The sequence below is a fragment of the Sciurus vulgaris genome, assembly GCF_902686455.1.
Source record: "Sciurus vulgaris genome assembly, chromosome: 2".
NCBI lineage: Eukaryota > Metazoa > Chordata > Mammalia > Rodentia > Sciuridae > Sciurus > Sciurus vulgaris.
The window spans coordinates 152,437,385-152,458,223 of NC_136462.1; the positions used below are offsets into that span (position 1 = coordinate 152,437,385).

General features: G+C 45.2%; 1 protein-coding gene across 1 annotated transcript in view; it reads right to left on the bottom strand.

Moving 5' to 3' along the window:
* Window positions 1-306: 306 nt before the first annotated feature.
* CEMIP (cell migration inducing hyaluronidase 1) overlaps window positions 307-20,839 on the bottom strand; it is a 171,402-nt gene continuing 150,869 nt past the window's right edge. Inside the window, 9 exon segments of the mRNA XM_079123179.1 lie at window positions 307-3,327; window positions 5,405-5,458; window positions 5,461-5,504; window positions 9,479-9,636; window positions 10,732-10,818; window positions 10,992-11,196; window positions 15,460-15,645; window positions 16,487-16,698; window positions 20,367-20,582. Coding sequence (XP_078979305.1) covers window positions 3,200-3,327; window positions 5,405-5,458; window positions 5,461-5,504; window positions 9,479-9,636; window positions 10,732-10,818; window positions 10,992-11,196; window positions 15,460-15,645; window positions 16,487-16,698; window positions 20,367-20,582 — 1,290 coding nt within the window. The 3' untranslated portion in view covers window positions 307-3,199.

The following is a 20,839-nucleotide window of genomic DNA, read 5'->3' on the forward strand; positions in this document are numbered from 1 at the left end:
AGTGGCCTCTGGCTAAACAGTGCCTGGGAGGAAGAGACAGTCCTGCTTCTGGTCCACACTCTTATGTTCCCTCCAGCCTGGCTTCCCCAGTGGGAGAGGGGTAAAACAGACAGCCTACTGATGGCTTAGGAGCATGGAGGATATAGCACATTCTGGACTTGACTGGTCAACAAAAAACGACATCTCTCAGCAGATGGTCTTCGCCTGCTCTTAGAGGATGCCCTCTTGGGATGGAACAAGGTAGGAGTATAACATGGAAATAGTTCATGAGACTTAGGCCATAGAAATAGAGAGAAAGAATCAGGATGATTTCATTAATCTTATTTTTCTTAGAGAACTGAATTACAGTGAGGCCATTTTAATGGAAAACAAAATAAGCAGACAACATGGTGACATCCTTTGTGTGTTACCATGGTACAGCAAAGTTTTGTGAACAAGAACTGATCTCTTGGCTCTGGGTACTTCTTCCAAGCAGTCCAAAGGACATCCCAACATGACACTTAAGACAATTCATTACTCTGACAGGTGACTTCTGAAACACATATATAATAAATAAATAGAAAATATATCTTTGTTCATGGTGACACCTACAAGAAATGTTTACATACAGAACACACTATACATCCATCTCCCGAAAAAGGACCAGCTATGTCGGCAACGGGAAAAAAGACACGTATTTTAGAGGACTGCTGTTTTCTTTAAGGCCTTACTCACTGTAACACTTAGAAACAGAACAACAAAAACAATTTTCTAAGCAATAAGGGGATTTGTATTACCAAGAAAACTCCTGGACATTGACTCTTGCTGAATGGTTTGGGAGAGAAAGTTTTATGTACAGATCCTGTGCTACTGAATGTATGTACAACTCTGAGAACTTTCCAAAAGATTATTTTTTTAAATGAACTAAGCCAAAGACATTCAACATTCCTGGCCACCTGAAAGTGATCTTATCCTAAGTGGTTCACAGTGTGAGACCCTTACATTGAAAGAGTTTGAAACTCAACCAAACTGTAGACAGGAAGGGCATGAGGTCATTTTAACTCTACTATCACTCATCTATCCAAAAGAGGCCCTTCCTGTGATTTTGGCATTTGGAGTAGCCATGTCTTAAGAGACAGGGTCCCATTGTCATCTCCCAGCAACTGGAAGACCAGTTTAATGGGAATGATCCCTCTGGCAGTTGGCTCAGCCTTGGGAGAGCAGGCTCTGGGACCAAGTCTCATGGGTGCAACTGGGCAGAAAGAGTCCAACAAGCCCTCTTTAATGGAAAGAGTTTGTGATTGGGGCAGAAAATGGGACAAAGGTAGTTTGTGAGACCCAGGGAGACTCTGGTGCCTCGTGAGCAAGTATAGACCACAGATAAAGGTTTTTCTCATCCAGGGGCTCTCTGAGTTCTCTCCCAAGTAGGAAAGGGGGAGAGCAGGATATTGAGCAGTAGCTGAGAGACCCTGGGCTGGAGCCAACAGTTCTTCAGATCCCCACCATGAACCAAGTTGCTCACCAGAAACATGTTGGCACATCCTGATGCCATCCACTGGGCTGCACCTGCAGAACTGCAGAAACAGGTAGCACCAAGGGGGTTCCTGCAGCCACCATGTGCCCGAGTGTGGTTTGGCAGGCAGTGGGGGCAAGGTGCAGGCTGCAGGGACCACAACACCACGAACAGGGTAAGATTGTGTGTGCAGAGGAGCAGGAAGGAAAGAAATAGCTGTAAGCTAAAAATCATTGTATTCTGATTCTTTTCTTTCCTTCAAGGGCCTTGTCCCCTTTCCAGAAGCTACTCAGGAGTACTGGCATCCTGGCTGGTAGTGGAGGCAATATGGTATGGCACAAGTGCTGGGAGTGGGCTCCCTGGGCCCTGCCCTGCCTGTGTGGTTCTTTCCCATCTCAGAGCTTCATTTTCCCCGGCTGGGAGATGAAAGCTTTGAACTTGATGGTTCTCAACATCCTCCAGCTCTGAAGTTGCAGGCTTATTGACACATGACCTCTCTTGGGTCTCCTGAGTCTCCCAGCTCAGTTCCCTGGAGGAAGTGCAAATGACTCACTTAGAGTCATCAGGGGGCTGGCTGGGACTGAATTTCACAGGGCTCTTGGCATCACAAGCACAGACCATTCTTCCCTTCTGACTATGCTTCTCTGTCACAAGTGGGTCAGCTAGCGAAGAGGAAAAGGATGACCCTTCATCACCCAGCTTCAGCAGGTGGTGGCAGGAAGACTCCACCTCTGAAACACTACAGAGGCCTCCCTGCCTCTCTCCACAAAAGCCCTTGCCTTCCTTTCTGCAAGTGCTAGCTGTTTCTTGGGGTGAGACGCCTTCTAGACCCACCCAGGCCAGTACAAATGTTCCTTTCGTTCACACTGTCATCACCTCTATTTCACCTCTCTTGGGCTTCTTTGCCTGGAATCAGAGTGTGCTTAGACCTGGCTGTTTGACCCACTTCCCTATAACCCCTTTTCCACAAGGTGTGTTCTCATCTCTCCATCCTGGGTACCCCAGGCTGCCCTACATCATGGACATGGCTGAAAAGAATCATCTACTGCTGAGTTTTGGGTACAAAGTAAAAAACCATAGGCTTCTGGATTCTTAGAACCAAGTCCCAGTGTGTCAGCCAAAGTCTCCTGAAAGGTGGGACACCTCCAGAAGCAGGGTTCGCCTCTTCCCAGGGGTACTCAGTCCCATCTTGGGGAGCTCTGATGACACAGCAGCTCCTATTCCCATGAAGACTGGTCCTCATTTATAGGAACAAAGATTTACTTAAGACCATGGCTCTTTCCCCTACATCCAGCCCCTAACACACCTGCTGGTGACCATGGAATCCATGAGTAGTGCAGCCTTCCAGGTACCTACTGTGTGGGCAAGGCTCTGCCAAAGTGCAGTATTGCTGCCAGCACAGTCCAGGTCTTCTCATATGGTCCCCACATCCCCACTAAAGAGGCACGGATAAGAGAGAAGCACCCAAGAGGCTGCAGGAAAGAGAAGACTTCCAGCATCGGCCGACACTGCCCAAGAGCTGCAGGTAGACACTTGAGTGGGGGCAGAAGGCAGCACCAGGGGTATCTAATATCCTTCCCTTGCCCATCAGGGCTGATGCACAGCCTCCCAGGCAGCTGCTGGACAGGGGCTGGGAAGCCAGCCATTCTGCCTTTGCTGCCCTGCCATTATAGTCTACTATGGGAGGCACCAGAGTGACAGCTGTTCTCACAGCTTCTTCTTCCTCACCACAGGGATGGGCACAACTTGGAAGATCTTGGCTGTGTGGTCATCAGTCTCCAGAGTCACCCAGGTGGGCTGAAAGGTGCCTTTGAAACCAACGAATGCCATCTTTTCTGGAAAGCAAAGATGAGTCACATAAACAAAAATACTAGGAGAGAATGGTCGCGCCCCACCCCTTCCTTGTCTTCATCACTCCTCTTTCCTGTCATCACTGGGCACTCCCTCCCCTTGCCACACTGGACTGAATCCTGCTGAGAGGAGCTCTGGACCCAGTCTACTGGTAGCACTTGCCTTTTGATCATCTGGGGCATACAGGCCTCACCTGTACCTCACTGCCACCTTAGCAGGGCAGAGGCTCTGTTAAGTACAGGATAGCCATGCACAGCAGGGAAGGGGATGCACTGGGAGTGAGGAATCTCCAGGAACCCTGCCTGCCTTTAAGCTGGTCTGTGAGCATCAGTAAATTCTGAAGCCCAGTGTTCCAATCTGCCAAATGATGACATTTGTCTATAAGATCTCTTCCTTAGCTCTATCACTCTTGAGGCTTTAGAAGTAGATTGTGTATCCAAGGTCACAAAATAAATGGTGCCCAGACTAGAACTCCAGACTTCTGCACCCCATGCAACACTCTCTGTCTTGCATTTCAGAACTTGACTGTAGTAGGGGTTAGGGATCCATGTGTACACTCAAGAATGGCCTGGTCTGGCAGGTGGCACACATTTATCACCAATGGGTAAGCACCACTTGACTTGAGTCATCTTATATACATGATGTTTTGGCAACAGGTCTTAATTTAAAAGAGAGAGAGGAGGGGGGGGCCAAAAATAATAGTCTAGGACGGGCTGGAAGGGATGCTTTGTTTTCATTTGTTGGTCTCCTCTGGCTGCTAATGAAGGGCTTTTCATTGTCCTAATTTTTTTCTGGTTGTTGCCTGGGATGAACATCCATACACTGAGTTACAGATTTTGATGTCTTTTGTAGTCAAGATAGTGTAGTAGCTCAGAACCTAGCTCTGATTTAAGAAGGTTAGGATCTGTATCCTAATCTCTTTTTTTTTTTTTTCATTTTTATTGGTGCATTATAATTAGACATAATATGTGGATTCAATTGTTAATATTTATATGTGCACACAATATAACAATATAATTTGGTTAATTTCATTCCCTAGTACTTCCTCTTTCCCTGTCCTCCTTACTCCTCCTGGTCTCCTTCCTTTTACTGGTCCCACAATCCTGAGTAAGTGGTTTATCTGTAATTCTCAGTTTCCTCATCTTAAATGGAAATAATATTACCTCACTAATGAATAAAAGAGATAATTGTGAAGTTTTATTTAGTAAGGTGCAAAGCTGAGCTTAAATGGTAGCTACAGTGATCATCGTCATCATCTCCCTCTCCTCACAACTTCCCAAGGACTTGCTTTGGACAATCTGTGGCAGAAGCATGCCACCTCTGTCCTGTCCAGCTCCATCACACAGCACAGCCAGGAAACATGCTAGATTTCATCACAGAAGAGCTACATGACCTTGGACAAGCCCCATAGGTTCTTTGTGCTTTAAAGTTCCTCCTTCTCCACCTATCTTAGAAGACAAAGGAGAGTTTTGCCAACTGCAAAGGACTGTGCAAATATGGGCATGCTGAAATGCTGAGGGAGGTGGAGGCCTTTCCAGTCTGGATAGTGGAAATTGTAGGAAAATCAGACAAAGCCACTTTCCTGGTGATACTTTCACAGGCTTGGGTGTAGGGGTGCACACTCATGATACCAGCTATCTGGGAGGCTGAAGCAGGAGGATTGCAAATTCAAGGCCCAACTGGGAAACTTGGTGAAACCCCGTCTCAATATCAAAAAGAGTGGAGGATAGTTCAAAGTAGCGCACCCTTGATTTCAATCCCCAGTACCACAACAATAAATGAATAAAACAAAAAGAGCTCACTTGCTGAGGCACCATGGGTGAAAAACTCAAGCAATTATCTTTTAGTGCCTAGTCACAAGTTACAATAAAATATTGCTGTCTCACAAGGATGGTAAATAAGTGGCCTCTTGCCAATAGACCACTGAAAGATAGTGAGGATTCAGAGGTTATACACATGTTTCGTGGGAAAGATGTTCTGGATTCAACAAGGAATAATATCAGCCTCCATGCTGGGCACTAATCTTTTTTAGTTTGTTTGAACCTCAGTGTGGACCCTTACCTTTCAGTTTGAGACCTTTGTCGGCCCCAAGCTTTTCCAGCACTCTGGTCCATGACCTCTGGTTATGTATCTTCCCTTTGACACCATGAGAACTATGGAACTGAGTGAGAAGGGACTGATTAGATGACTTGAACAGAGAGAAACTGGAGACAGAGGGTACCCGGCAAGGATGTTGGCACATGAATGGTGGGCACTTTGGAGCATTGCCCAGGGGCCCAGCCAGGGATCTGAGAAGGGCAGCTCTCTTGCATGCCGAGATGACAGGTTCTTTCCGTAGGGTTTCGAACATCCTGAGCAGCCCTCCCACACATTTGGCCACAACCAGTGCTCTTGATCTTCTCAAGCCTCGATGTAGCTTGCAGCTTTACATGTCTGTCATCAACCAGGGCAAAAGGTGGCCTGTGGAGCTCAGCATACTCAGCATGTGGGGCTGTTCCCCAGCACCTATGCCAGAGCTGGGCTCATGGGTGGGATTGAATATATATGTTTTCATTTGAATGTTCTCCACCCTGTTTGGAGAGAACCAGATAGGAATATGGTGATGGAGAAAGTCAGAACAGGTGGAAGGAAGCAAAATGGGAATGAGAAAGAGGGAAGCATGGGAAGAGGAAGGGAGCATCTGTCAAGTATAAAACCATCCAGAACTCCAATGAGCCTTGGGGATCAGCTGCATTGGCATTACCTGGGAGCTCACTAGAATGGCTCAGTCTGCCCCCAGCTGACCACAGGGCCCCAAATCTGCCTTTGAACAAGATCTCCAGATGACTATGTGCACTTAAGTCAAGAAGCCCTGTGCTAAGAGATTTCTCCTGGAACCCATGTTTCTTTTGGTGCATCCTTTGGTCATAGGCCTTATGTGGCCCAGAGCCAGTCTCCTCTGAGCCATGTAAAGAGTGTGGCCCAGTTTGAGATCTTTCTGGAAAGATCACTGTGTAGTTACCACATGCTCAGATTGACCTCCTATGCTCATGTCACCTTCCCCTCTTTTCAGAAAATATTTGCTTCTGTTTTGCGAATGGGAAGCTTGAGTAAATAATTACAAAGTATGTGAGAGGAACTGCCTGGGAGGGATGGAGGACTGGAACAATGTGTATGTCCAGTCTGAAGATCTCAACTTGTAAAAATCCAACTCAAGAGCAAGGCGTCACTTCTTTCTGCTTTGGGTTGTATTTAGCCTCAAATGCTGGAAAAACAGCCTCCGTACTGGGCAGACTCACGCTGGACCAGACAGGAAAGTGAGCACCTCCTTCCAGAATAGAAACAGGGCAGGAGATCCATGGGGCTTCCAGCTCGCATCTCAAAGGAGTTCCGTAACCACAGACCACAGTCCAGACATGGAAAAACTGTATGGGATTTTGGAACCCGTTGTTACCCCCAGTGTGTCCCACTGGGGGCAGAAAAGAAGTTGTTGAAAGGCAAAGAATTTGTGTGCAATAAGGTCAGAAGAAAAGGGAGCTGGGATGCCTGGGGCTCTTTAAGATGGCTGGAGGGGGAATCCCTGGGATTGGTACAGTGAAGCCCGTTAAAGAGAAAGGGCTCATCTCAAACACATCCGTGGCATTGGATGCCAGCGTGTTCCCAGGAGGATATTTCCCCATTGTTCAATTTCAGTACAAAAGCTAAGGGCCCATGACTGGGCTAAGCTTTCCTGCTGGGGTGGACTCAGAGGAAGGTCATGCCCTCGGGATGGGGACCTGGGCTAATTCAAAGGAGTGGGACAAGGAGAGAGGTTTTCTTACCACCTTATATCACCCAGAATCCATCCTGCCTATTCAGGTCAGGAATGTTTGCCTCTGTGTAATCTTCATGGCCTCTCAGTCCCTGTACCAGCCAACTGAGTCTCCCATGGAGTAGAGGGGCATAGGCAGCTCCCAGAACCATTCCTAGTATTTCTGGGGTAAGCAGTTGCCCTCTTCTTTCCCTGGGCCCCTGGGGCCAGTGGTGGCCTTGTGGATGGGGGAGGAAGGGTGGGACAGGCCTACACTGGGCCTGCAGTCATGGGAGGGAAGGACCTATCTTGCTCCTGCTGCTTCCCAGGAGGTCAGAGAGGGATCAGTGGTACCTAATTCCTGCCTGGGTACTCAACCCCAGTCCTGGGCCTGGCTCATACCAGACAGGGCTTCCCCCAGGGAGGGACATGGGCTGCTGCACAGGCTGAAAGGAGCCTATTATGCCATTTCAAATAGAGCAGCTCTGCATTTTCATTCTTTATTTCTATTCCCAGCTTCTGCTTCCTGTTTCATCTTAAGAGAAATTTCTCTGACAAAAAAGGCATAAAAATGTCTGATCTCTATATGATAAATGTATTTTTCCTAAGTTGGTAAATTTTACCTTCTGTGTGAATCTGCACATGAAAAAGATGCTACTAAAGAAACATCAGATGGGAGAATGGAGAAGGCACTACATGTGTTTAAGCAAAGTGCTATTCTCATTGTCTCAGTGTCCACTTCACCCAGTGCCCATCACAGAGCGTCTGGGAAGTAAGTGCACTTGTTTTCATTCATTTGCTAAGCACCTATTATGTGGTACGTACCACATTAATCACTTAGACTTTTCCCTAAGTTGGGACTCCACACACACCTAACTAGCCAGGCCCTGTGCGAGAATGCAAAGGTGAGACATGGCACCAATAGCACAGCACCCACATGCTTAATGGACAACAGATGAGTCTCCCATTCTTATTATAAGTCTTTTTCTTTCTTTCTTTCTTTTTTTTTTTTTTTTTTTTCAGTCCTGGGGATTGAACCCAGGACTTAATTACTGAACTACATTCCCAGCCCTTCAACCCTTTTTTTTGAGACTGAGTCTTACTCAAATTTGCAATCCTCCTGCCTCAGTCCTCCATGTCTGTCAGTGAGTCATGCTTTAGTAGGGAACTTTTGGTTGGATTGGAGAAGACTAAGGAGATGATAGGTGTGTTGGATACAGAAGGTGGCAGGGAACTACCAAACAATTGCTCTGGAGAGGACAGGAGATCGACATTTAAGACGTTCAAAGCAGCAGCCAATATGGAATATGGGGAGACAGGAAGAGGAAGGCCCATGAGGAGACAGTTGGTGACCAATGATGAAGAGCTGGATAGAGCAGTGGTAGAGGGCACTGTGGAGGGAGCTGTTAGGTGTTAGGGGACTGATAACACAGGTGGCACTGATAGGGTGTCAGGAATGAAAAGAGAGACTGGAGGAATGAAAGAGAGAGGAGAGTTGAGTGCAAAGCCCAGGTTCCAGATTGATGATGACAACTTAATCAAAATGGAAAACAGAAAGAGTGGCTGATTTGGGGATTAAAAATTTTTTAAAAAGCTGGGCGGTACATGCCTGTAACCCCAGGGACTCGGGAGGCCAAGCAGGAGGATCACAAGTGCCAGGGCAGTTGGTCCAATTTAAAAAGATCATTGCTCAAAATAAAACATAAAAAGAGCTGGGGATGTAGCTCAGTGGCAGAACACCCCTGGGTTCAGTTCCTAATACCAATAATAAAAAATAAATGAATCAAAAGGACAAGGGTGGGGATGTAGCTCAGTAATAGAGCGCTTGCCTATCATGCATGAGGCTCCAAGTTCAATACTTAGCACCAAAAAAAAAAAAAAAAAAAAAAAAAAAAAAGAGAGAGAGAGAGAGAGAGAGAGAGAGAATTTAGTTTCACAGGGAACATATTCAGGTGGCGATCTCCAAGCAGCTGTTGGATGGAACATCTGGTGCTCAGGAAAGAGAGATCTGGGCTGGAGATACTCAAGCCACCAGCATTCGGATCTTATTGAAGGCGTGGGAGGGGATGAGATCATTGCAGGAGAGCATGCAGTAATGGGGAAGAGGGACAGGGAGCCTTCCCATTTGTAAGGGGGCAGGCCTGTCATCCTCAGCCTGACCTACATTCACAATAACTCTGGCTTCATCATGAGCATTCACAGACTTGATCATTTGTTTCCCAATTCAACACCAATGATCTATGGGCAGACTATCAGGATTCCTTGAGCTGGGAACCATAATGAAAGGCTCAATAAGAAGGATGGGGCCCCAATCCATGGGTCTATTGTGCCACTGACCAGTTTCAGAAACAGAGGTATGGACTTACTTGTCAGGAACGGCTGCCACATAGTTGAAAAGCTGCCATGGAATGCCCTGCAGAATGGAGTTCCTAAAGCTCATGTGGCTCACCACGTGTCCTTGGCTCCCATCAATCACCACCACCTGGATGCCATCCTCTGAGCTAGGGTACTTCTTCCCATCCACCTGCAGAGCCAGAGCAACATGGGTGTGAGGAAGAACCCTGAAGGCAGACAAAACTTGGAGTTCTCCTGCCTGGGTGTTTCCCATGTAGACCCTGAAGATAGAAGTTGCCTATGTGGTTATTCAAGCCTTAAAACACCTTAACTCAATTCCCTAGAGCCCTCTGTAGTGGGTTGAAGAGTGGTCTCCAAGTGATAGGTCCATCTGGAGTCTGTGAAAGTGACCTTATGCAGAAATAGTGTCTTTCAAGACAGGTACAGTGGCTTACGCTGTAATCCCAGCCACCTGTGAAGCAGAGGCATGAGGATTGCAAGACTGAGGCCAGCCTTAACAATTTAGCAAGATCCTGTCCCAAAATTAAAAATATAAAGGGCTGGGGATGGGGTAAAGTGCTCCTGGGTTTAATCCCCAGTATCAAGAGGGAAAAAAAAAAAGAAATAGTGTTTTCGTAGATGTATTAATTACATACACACACAATTAATGTTAAAGATCTCAGGATGGAATCATGTAGGATTTCTGGGGTGGATCCTTAATTCAATGATAGATGCCCTTATTTTATTTTCTATTATATTATTATTATTTTGGTACAAGGGATTGAATCCTGAGGCACTTTACCACTGAGCTACATCTCTTTTTATGTTTTATTTTGAGACAGGGTTTCACTAAATTACACAGGATGGTCTTGAACTTGTGATCCTCCTGCCTCGGCCTCCCAAATTGCTGTGATTATAGGTGTGCACCACTACACCCAGTGATCTGCCTTTAAAAAGAGAGAGCGGATGTAAGACTCAGACACGCAAGATAGAAGGTCATGTGAAGAGAGGGCAGAAGTTGGAGTGATGTGCCTGTGAGCCCAGAGATGCCAAGGATCGCTGGCAGCCACCAGCAGCATGAGACAGTGTCTCCCTCAGTGCCTCCAGAAGGAGCCAGCCCTTTCTACACCTAATATTTTATACTTGTGGCCTCCAGAACCATGAGAGAGTAAATTTCTTTACCTTAAATTGCCTGGTTCATGATAACTTATTACAGCAACCCTAGGAAACGAATACTGCCTCTCAAGTAGCTAACAGGGACCCTGTGGGGATCGGCACTGCTTACTTCAATATAAGCAAAGTCGTTCCGAAGGTGGAAGAAGTGCTGCTTGGAACTTTCCATCTTCACCTCCAGAAAGTGGTCTTTTGTCTTCTGGAACACAAATACAACCCGAAGTGTTGTCAGGTCTGGGTGGTCGTTCCCTCAGGTGACCCCTGTTCCCACAATAGGAAACAGTTCCTGGAGCAGGACAGATGTCCAGAGAGGAGCCTGATTGAGTCTGGGCCCACAGAGACGGAGGGCCCAGGCTGCCTTCTGCCACTCACCAGCTGAGCGCCGAGGAGCTTCCGGGGCAGGGGTACGTCCACTACGGCCCTCTCTGCAAACCTGGGGTAGGCAGTGGCTGTGCAGTCACTCACACCTGCATTTTTGGGGATCAGAGCTTTGATCTTTATTCTCTCACAGCCTTTCACGGAGCAGAAGGCAAACTTCTCCCTCTCATTCTGGGCTTTGAGCTTCAGGAACAGCAGCCTGCAAATGGGAGGTGTCATAGATGTTCATGTGGGCATTTGGTACCTCCTCCCTACCCAAGACATTTACCATGTCCTGGTCACTGAGGTGAGACCTGGTTGACCTTACAAAATGGAGCCATGACTGCCAAAGGGTCATATGCAATTAGAGAAATAAAAAGCAAATATAAAGAAAAACTTAATAATGAGGTGAGCACAGTGGCTCATGCCTGTAATCTCTGCTACTTAGGAAACTGAAGCAAGAGGATCTCAAGTTCAAGGTCAGCCTGGAAACTTAGTGAGACCTTAGTGAGGTCTCAAAATAAGAAATAAAAAGGGCTGGGAATATAGCTCAGTAGTAGAGCACCCCTGGGTGTTCCTACTGGGAAAAAAAAAAAGGAAAGAAAAAGAAAAACTATAATGATGGCTATTATATTTTGACAATATATGTCGTGCACATTATAAGTTGATAAACGATCTTATTTAATCCTCAATCCTATCCAGTGGGTCCTGTTATCATCCTGACTTCCCAAAGGATGAAAGTGGCCTTGAGAAGTGAAGTGACTTGCTCAGGACCACACAGCTGGGGAGTGACAGAGCTGGAATTTTCTATCCCATAATTGTGCCTGGTGAGGAAATGCTATCTCCCTTCCTAGCTCTCTTTTCTTCTCCAAACCATAATTTATTCCAAAAGTTATTTTAGAATTTATTTAAAATAATAATTATTGTGAAGGAAGCTGGCCCAGTGTTACAGGAAGTCAGATTATGGCTAAACTACCGTACTAACTTGGGATTCATTATCATTATTCTTTTAGTTCAGAAAAATGCTTTCTGGCTGAGTCCCACATCAGAAGATGTGGTGTGGACATCTAGCACACAACCTTCTGCTGAGTTGACCCTCTATGAGACACTAAGACCTGGGCATTGGGTTGTGTCATGATGTTGTGGTTCCTATCTCCCCACACACCACAGTTGGTCAGACCAGGGCACACAATGGACTTGCAGAACAGCTGTTTACTGACTACCTAACAACCAAGAAGAGTTTCCCTCTTGTGAATTAGAATAATAGACCCAATGGGTCTTGCCACTACTGGTTGGTCCTTGAAATGAAAGTCCACATAACTATGGCTGGTGCAGTCATCTTGTGCCATGTAACTCCTGAGTAATCCAGAGAGAAATGCTTGAGGCAAGAAGCTGGTACAAAAGACCAAGCATGTGTGTGTGTGTGGGTGCATGTATGAGAAAGTGAGTGATTTCCTCTCAGCAGGACTTCCATTTTTTTCCCACATTTTTAAATTGGTGCGTTATAGTTGTATATGATGATGGGATTTGTTGTTATGTATTCATTCATGCACACAATATAATAATATAATTTGGCCAATATCATTCCTCAGTACTTCCCGGCTCCTACCTCCTGGTGATCTTCATTTGACTTGAGTTTACTGAGTAGCTTCATGATTCCAGATATTAACATCAATAAACTTTATGTTTCTTGCATTAAGTGATCCCTGAATAAAATAGAACCAATGGCTCTAGAGGTCTCAAGAGTCTGCACCATATGCATTCCCTGCTCTGCCCAGAAGGGAAGGTGGGCAGTTGAGTGAGTTTCCTTTAAGCAGTTTAGGAAGAGGGCAGCTCAGGCTTCCCATGGTCACATCTTGCAGGGGCTCTCACATACTTTCGGAAACCATGCCAGGGGACCAAGGGGCAGAAGTGGGATTTGCCCCTAGGTTTTTCACAAGATTTAGCTGCATGCAGAATTCAGCAGATTATTGCCAAAATATAGCAAGGGATAATCAGCTACATTATTGCCAGAATATAGCAGATTATCTGAATTGGGAGGGACCTACAAGAACATCTAGCCCACTCTTCTTATTTTGAAAACTGCATTTGCCTTCCCTAATCCTGGCTTGCAACTTGGATGTATTCAAGTTGGCAGACCTGAACAGCAAGGCCCTGGGAGGCAAGGAAGGAGCATGGACCCTGATGACAGTAAGCCCCAGGCCAGATCCTGGCTATGATCAGATGATGTTGCAGCACTGTCCATGAAACTGGGCTTGCTTATAATTTGGTAATAGCCCACTCGGGTGGCATCCAGCAAACTCAGTTGTTCAGAACACAGCTAAAACCACTTGAGTATTTTCTTAATCTTGAATTACAGATAATCCACAGCATATATGCTTCATATTTTGGAATCTCCTCACTCTTAACCTACTTTTTTTTTTTTACCCCCTAATTATAAACAATCTGGTAATCAAGTAGCCTAGCTCATGATAGATTAGAAGATAGCTACTGAGGGTAGGTGCTCTGAATCTGGTAAGAAATAAAGAAGTTGTAAGGCAAAAAAGATTAAACACAGCCCCAGGCACTGAAAAAAGTCCAAGAATTTGAACCCTTCTCCATAAGAAACAAATCTCATTCTATCCAGCTTATAGTTCCCAGGGCATCACTGAATTAAACCACAATGTAATAAACAGTAGGCAAAATGATACTCTGAGCTACTAACAAAGAGGTTAAATTATGCAGCAAAACCTGCCTAATGGTGACAAGGGGACAAATCAGTTTTAAAAACCTATGATCAGATTTTGATCAGGGGCTAGGGATATGGCTCAGTAGTAGAGTGCTTGCCTAGCATGCCTAAGGCCCTGGGTTCAATCCCCAGCGCCAAACAAACAAACAAAAAAAAACTCCAAAAGCTTTGATCAAAGAGGTTTGATTCATTTAATGGCAGTTTTCCCTGGAAAAAATGTCACATCTTTGGGGCATCCCATTTCCCACGATCTTAAAAGAAGAAGAAAATATGCATGGATGATGTCACCGGGACTCATTAACATTTGTTGTTTTAATGATAATATTTTCTGCTGGTGTGTGTGGGATATTTAATTCCTCCTCCTCTAGCTTTTATATGGAGAGATTTTTCTAGATACTTCTGGACCCATCCTTTGTCTACTTCTTCCCATCTGATTGGTGGGTTTGGGGCATATGGTTCGCCCCATAGGGAATAAGCACTCTGCTCTACCCTTCTATACCCTAAATTTTGGGGACTTGGCTCCATCTGGGGAGCCTGTGACTGTGTGTGGTGCTGCCCCAGCCTGATAGGTAAAACTGGGGACAGTGTTGGGAAATTCAGTCTTCCTGTAACTTCATCAATAGAATCAAGCATCCTCTTCACCTGCCATCTAGTCTGCCCTACAGTTGCTTTGGAACTTGCTCAGGAAAGGAAGGCATTATTTATTGTTCCTCAACCCCGATGTTATCCTTGTACTTCTGACTTTTACATTTTAATTTTCCCTTCATCAAATGGATAGTATTATAGCTATCTTTAAAAAAAAAAAAAAAAAAAAAAAAAAAAAAAAAAAAAACACCTGGTTTCTATTTAGTTCTCATGGACTTTAATATAAAAATAGAAAAATGCACCAGGTACAATGGCGCATGCTTGTGATCCCAGCAACAAGGGAGGTTGAAGGCAGGAGGACTGTTAGTTCAAGACCAGTCTTGGCAACTTAGCAAGACCCTGTCTTGAAATTAAAAGAGGGCTAGGGCGGGGGGTATAGCTCAGTGGTGGACCACTCTTGGGTTCAATCCCTAATATCCTCTTCCCACAAAAATAAAAAGAATAGAAAAATACCCATAAATTACCTTTTTACCCTTATTCAAGGGTTTCCAATCATCATTTTCATCACTTGAAGATGTATTGGTCTTTTTATGTCATTAAACTAAATTTTCATTTAAGGGAAGGGAACAAACAGCTCCCTTGTCGCCATGAACAGATACTCTATTTCCTTCTTACTTCTGCTGAATAAAACCTAGGGTAGTTTAACAAAAGGGCAAGGGACTTTGGATACAGACAGTTGTGGGTTCAAATCAAGCCATGCCAAGTTTGTGCTGAGGTCTTGGAGCAAGTTACACCTATTTTCTCTGTGTCTTCTTTATCCATCTATGAATTAGATATACTATCATTTGTTGCAACTGGGTGTTTTAGGATAATGCACTATTTTTTTTTTTAATTCTGATTTGCTGCCTTCACTTTTTTTTTTTTTTTTTTTTGAAATGGGTAAATTCCACAATCCACGAGTATATTTAATATAGTGTTTAGTTCCTTCCCAAACTTGACAGCTTTAGAACTATCATGAGTAGATGATGCTGCCAGCCTCAGGATCAAAGCATATAGCAAAGTGTTCTACATTAGCTGGTATTAATCTGGTTGTTTTTAGGATTATGGGAAAGACTAGGGGAACAAAATGAGAATGAGTCACTTCCCAATAGCCAGCAGGAGCCTCCTTACCCTGAGTCCTCATCCCAGTAATAGTGGCTCCTGCCAGGATAGCTCTGCTCCACTTTGTCCATTTGCAAGGTCCTCACAAAGGTGCCCGTCTTGGACGTTTGCTTCAGCAGGCGATTGTGAACATCTGAGAGGATGGAAAATGTGGTGCCTCGTGGATAGCACAGCCCCACTCGGATCCAGTCACCCCTAGGACCAGAAGTAAGGCAGTTTCAAGCAAGGATGTCCAGATCCTCCAAGGTGTGCCCAGGAGACAGACATCAAAGAATACTTATATGGGGAATGTTAAAAGCATCTTGCTGTGGCAATGGGTAATGACTGAGTCCCTGAGTGCTCAAGGGGAGAGGGAGAGATGGTGGATGCCAGTGAGGATGGAGGAAGAGGCTGGCTGTGGGCTCCAAGGCCTGCACCAGGGATGCTCCCTGTGGAACTTGGTTGGGAAAGAGGCATCCTTTGAACTGGGCTGTGGTTCAAGAGCACAGGATATGAGGGACCTAAGTTCATTCCCTTCCTGGTCCAGTAGCATTGTAGGGCCCATTTTATTTCTAGGTCTCGTATTCTGCATCTGATAAATGTCTGTCTTACAGGGATAGTGTGACAAGGAAATAATGTACACAAATACTTGAACTTTAATACTAAAAGGTTGATCCAGATGCCCTTGGCCTAATCAGTTTCCCTCACAGAACCGCATTTCCCTCTCTGTGAAATGGCAACAGTGATATATATTCATTTATGACATTTCTTGAACACTTGGTAATAGCAGTTGCTGGGTGACATACTTGTCACACATTTATTATCTCACTCCATCTTCTCTGCATTGTGGTGAGGTCATACAATCCCCATCTCAAAAGTGAAGGAACTAAGGTTAGATGCCCTGCCAAGGTTACCCATGTTCAGTTGGGGCTCGGCCTATTCTTAACTCCTGGAGGATCTGAACTCTCTGATGCCTCCTTCAGGGATCACATGGGCTAGCCTTGTCACCACTGTCTTGTGCTTAGCCAGAGCAGCTGTCCCCAGGTCACCCACTCACTTGTTGAAGTTGATAAGCCAGATGGCCAGCTCAGCAGGTGCCGTCTGGTCCCAGTGAATGGTGTAGCCCTTCTGCAGGGTGATGACTGGCTGGTACTGCTGGTAATGGGTGCTCCTGGTGAGGGCCCCCTCCAGGTAAAGAGGGTGGGTGGGGAAGTCATTCTTGATAATCTTCATTCGCAGGTTGCTGGTCTTGTAGGCTTGAATGTACATCTTTTAAAACCCAAAAAGGAAATGCACAAGGAGGCGATTACAAGGGATTATTCCAAGAGTGTCTGGTTAACATCTGACTACAGACAGCAGTTTCAAAAGCACTTTCTCTTCACAGAGCCCTATTTAGAAAGCTTGAATGAAAGTAAGGCCAAATAAGGGGACATCTCTTTCTGCTGGTGGACGCAACCCAAGCCAGACCGTGCAATCCAGCTAATGCTTTCTGTGCATCTTCAAAAAAGTGCTCTGTTAAGGAGCACTTGGGAGGAGTTTACTTAGTATGACAAATTCTGGAAAAAGAAAGGACATGTGGAAAGAGAAAGAAGGGAGAAAAGATTTTTCTTGTTCTGTTGAAAATGCACCTGATGTTTAATTGACAGTTGCTCTGCCTGCATTTGAGAGTATACCTGGGTGTGTTGCTCTACTTCTCCCTCCGACTCTCAGTGTCTGGCCCCCGTGGCCAGCCCATGTGAGTGTTGGTACACACTGGATGAGTGCATGGTGTCTCATTCAGAGAAAAGCACTGAAAGCAATACCATCCCAGGGACCAGCCTTGGTTTAAAACATTGTCCTATTTTATGTCAAGTACCATATAGGGTGACATCCATTTTGGTGTGAATCTAAATGTCTTCAAAGGCTCATGTATTGAACTCTTGGTCCCCAAAGTCGGTGTGTTCAGATCTGGAACTTTTGGGAAGTGATTGGATCACGAGGGCTCTTATCTCATCATTGGATTGATCCATTGAAGGGTTCATAATTGAACGGACTATTGGGAGGTGGTGGAATATGTAGGAGGTGGGGCCTTGTTGGAGGAAGTAGGTCACTGGAAGCATGCCTTGGCAGGGTATTTCTTGACCCCAACCCCTTCCTCTGTCTCTGCTTCCTGGTTGCCATGATGTGAGCAGCTTTCCTCTCCTATACCCTTCTGTCACGTTCTGCCTTGCCTCAGGCCCAGAACAATGGAGTCAGACAACCATGGACTGAAACCATGAGCCAAAATAAATCTTTCCATCTTTTATTTTTTTCCCCCCTCAGGTATTTTGTCACAGTGACAAAAAACTGACTAACACAACCCCTAGAGCTGTGGTTAAGAGGAGACGATCACACAATGTATAATGACATAGGCCTTTGGAAAGAAAGGGTTATTTTCCCCCTTAATTTTATCACAAATAAGACAAAAAGAGAAATTCCAGCTCTGCAAAAAGTCTATTAAAATCTTTTTTTTTTTTTTATGATTCTAGGATTAGACCAGGGCCCTATGTATGTTAGACTAGTGCTCTACCACTGAGCTGCATCCCTGGCCCTTTTTGTTTTTTTGTTTTGAGACAAGGCCTTGCTAAATTGCCTAGGCTGGCCTCAAACTTGTGATCCGCCTGCCTCAGGCTCCCAAGTAGCCAGGATTACAGGCATGTACCACCATACTCAGTTATTAAAGCATGTTCTAATCTATAACATGAAGGGGGGATTATTAGTAATAATAACCAGTTTCAGTTATGAAACTGATAATCAGCACTTTTTTACAGAGACAGCAATGTGTGAGAAAGAAAGGGAGGGAAAGAAAATCAAGAGCTCACATAGGATACTAAGTTTTTACTTTCTTGTTTTTTTTTTCCCCCCTATTCTGAGAATTTAACCCAGGAGTGCTCTATCAAGAGCTACATCCTTAGCCCTTTTCACTTTTTATTTTGAGACAGGGTCTTGCTAAGTTGCTGAGGCTGGCCTTTAACTTGTGATCCTCCTGCCTCAGCCTCTTGAGTGTCCAGAATTACATTTGTGTGCTACAGCACCCAGCAGGATACCAAGTCTTAGAACAGTGATGCTGTGTATCACCAAGAGTGTAGATACATGGTTGGAAGATTTGGTCATCTTTCAATTATCCAGGTCAGGATTTCTGTCTATTAGCTCCCCTCTGACTTCACTTCCCTTCTTATTCTCCTTAGACCCCATTAGCATCTTGGCCTTTACCCTGCCCACACATACAGCAGAACCCTTGCCCTGGATCATTCCACTGTCTCTCCCAGGGTTCTTGAGCACAGCTGAGAAAACCCCTTGGCCTGGGAGAGAGATACCTCTTCAAATGTACCAGTACCAATCTCTACTGGGTTTTCAACACCACCAGACACTCCTGCCACAGGCCTCTTGCCAACATTTTCCACACTCTCCAGCAGCTCTTCTGCATCTTTATCACTCTCTGCAGGCCGTCCTCCTTAGGCTCACTCCCTGAATTCTCAACACATGACTTCACCATCTCTCTCAGAAAGGGACATCCCCCTTCCTGCCCCTGCCCTTGTCTTCCTCTGGTCCCTCTTCCTGCTAATGCCAGCCCCACCTATCTTTGGCCCCTGCTCCCCCAGCTGCACCCTGTGCCCATCTTGACCCTGTGGACCTTTCCCCTCAGCCTGCCACTAGCTCCCTCTCCTATCTCTCTTTAACCCCCAAACTGCCATTTAGCTATGCTTGAATGCCCCAATTCTTGACACCTGTAGTGGCGATAAAAATGCTGACCTTATAGGATAGCCTTGAGACAGCTCCTTCATTCATACATATCTGCTTCCCCTCTGGACTACCTGGCTCACTGTGCTTTCCTCTTCATATGATAAATCTTCATTTTCTCAAGACTCCCTCCTTTATCCATTCATTAGTCATTCATCTAAATCATGACAGTAATAATACCACAATCATGGCTAACTCACTCTTCCAGTCCTACTCCATTCCCAGTGCTGTCCAGGGCTGTACTGTCCCCTATAGTAGCCACTGGCCACATGTGGCTATTCGGTCTCGGAAATAAGGCCAGTGTGGCTCAGGACTGGATTTTTAAATTTTATTATAATTAATTTAAATGTCAAAACTAAAGCAATGTAAAATACTTTTTTCTATTAAACACAAGTTGATTGTTTTGGTATGCTTGCATTTTACTTTGTTGCCAATTGACATCCCAAATGAGTGAACTATAAATATAAAATATATCTTGGGTTGTGAAGTCTTAGAACAGAAAAAATGTAAAGTATTTCATTAATAATTTTATGCTGATTACATGCTAAGATAGTATTTTGAGTATAATTACATAAACTATTATTAAAATTACTTTATCTTATTTCTTTATTATTTTCAATACTGAGGATTGAACCTAGGTGTGCTTTACCACTGAGCTATATCTCTAGACTTTTTTTTTTTGACACAGGGTCTTGCTAAATTTGACACAGGGTCTTGCAGGAGGGCTGCAATCCTCCTGCCTCAGCCTCCCGGGTCACTAGGATTACTGGCATGTGCTACCACACCCAGTTTGCACTATATTTCTATTGCACAGGGTTGATGAAGCATTAATATCTCATTAAGGAGGTTCAATCATTATCCTAATTGTACAGATGAGGAAGCTGAGGCTCCAAGAAAGAGTAGAAGCAATTTGCTCACCATCACATAGTAAGTGCTGGAGCCTTACTTGAATCCAAACATTTAACCCTACTTCTAAGCATTCTGCTACAGTGTTTCAACTTTGAGTCTGTGAAAATTCTACTGGGTGGGGGCATAAATAAAAAGTAAGAAAGAAAAAGAAAAACAGAATTCTGTATCTCTTTTTGGTCCAACACAAAGCTGGTCATATAGCAGGCACTCACTGAGTGTGTATTGCATGAGTGAGTGAGGGAGTGACCCACCCCAGGGGGTGTTCCCACCTGTGCATAGCGTCCGCTGCAGATGGCCCCTCTCCAGTCAGGAACATTGATGCAGTCTGGATGCCGGACCAGCCAGTTGTCATCCTTGGTAAGGTAGGAGCCAGGGTACTCAGACACGGAACCATCGACGTCATGGAATACGGACGTCTTATCCCCATCCATGTCCAGCTGGTTAAACCAGGGCCCAGGCTCTCCGAAGAACACTCTGGAAGTAATCTGAACAGAACCCAGGAAAATTAGGCTGAGCCAGAAGGTGAAGGGAAGCTGTAGCCGTCATCAAGCCAGGGCAAAGTTTCCGATTTCCGCTGACATTACAAACCAGCCAAACCAAAGATGCTCTTGGGCACTGTAGGAAACCACATGGCTGACCTCTGCAATGGAGCCGGAAGAACAGCCAAAGTTCACCATGCCTCACTCCCAGATCCAGCATGTAACTTTGGCCTCTGCTCACTGGAAGGCTGGTTTCCATGGTG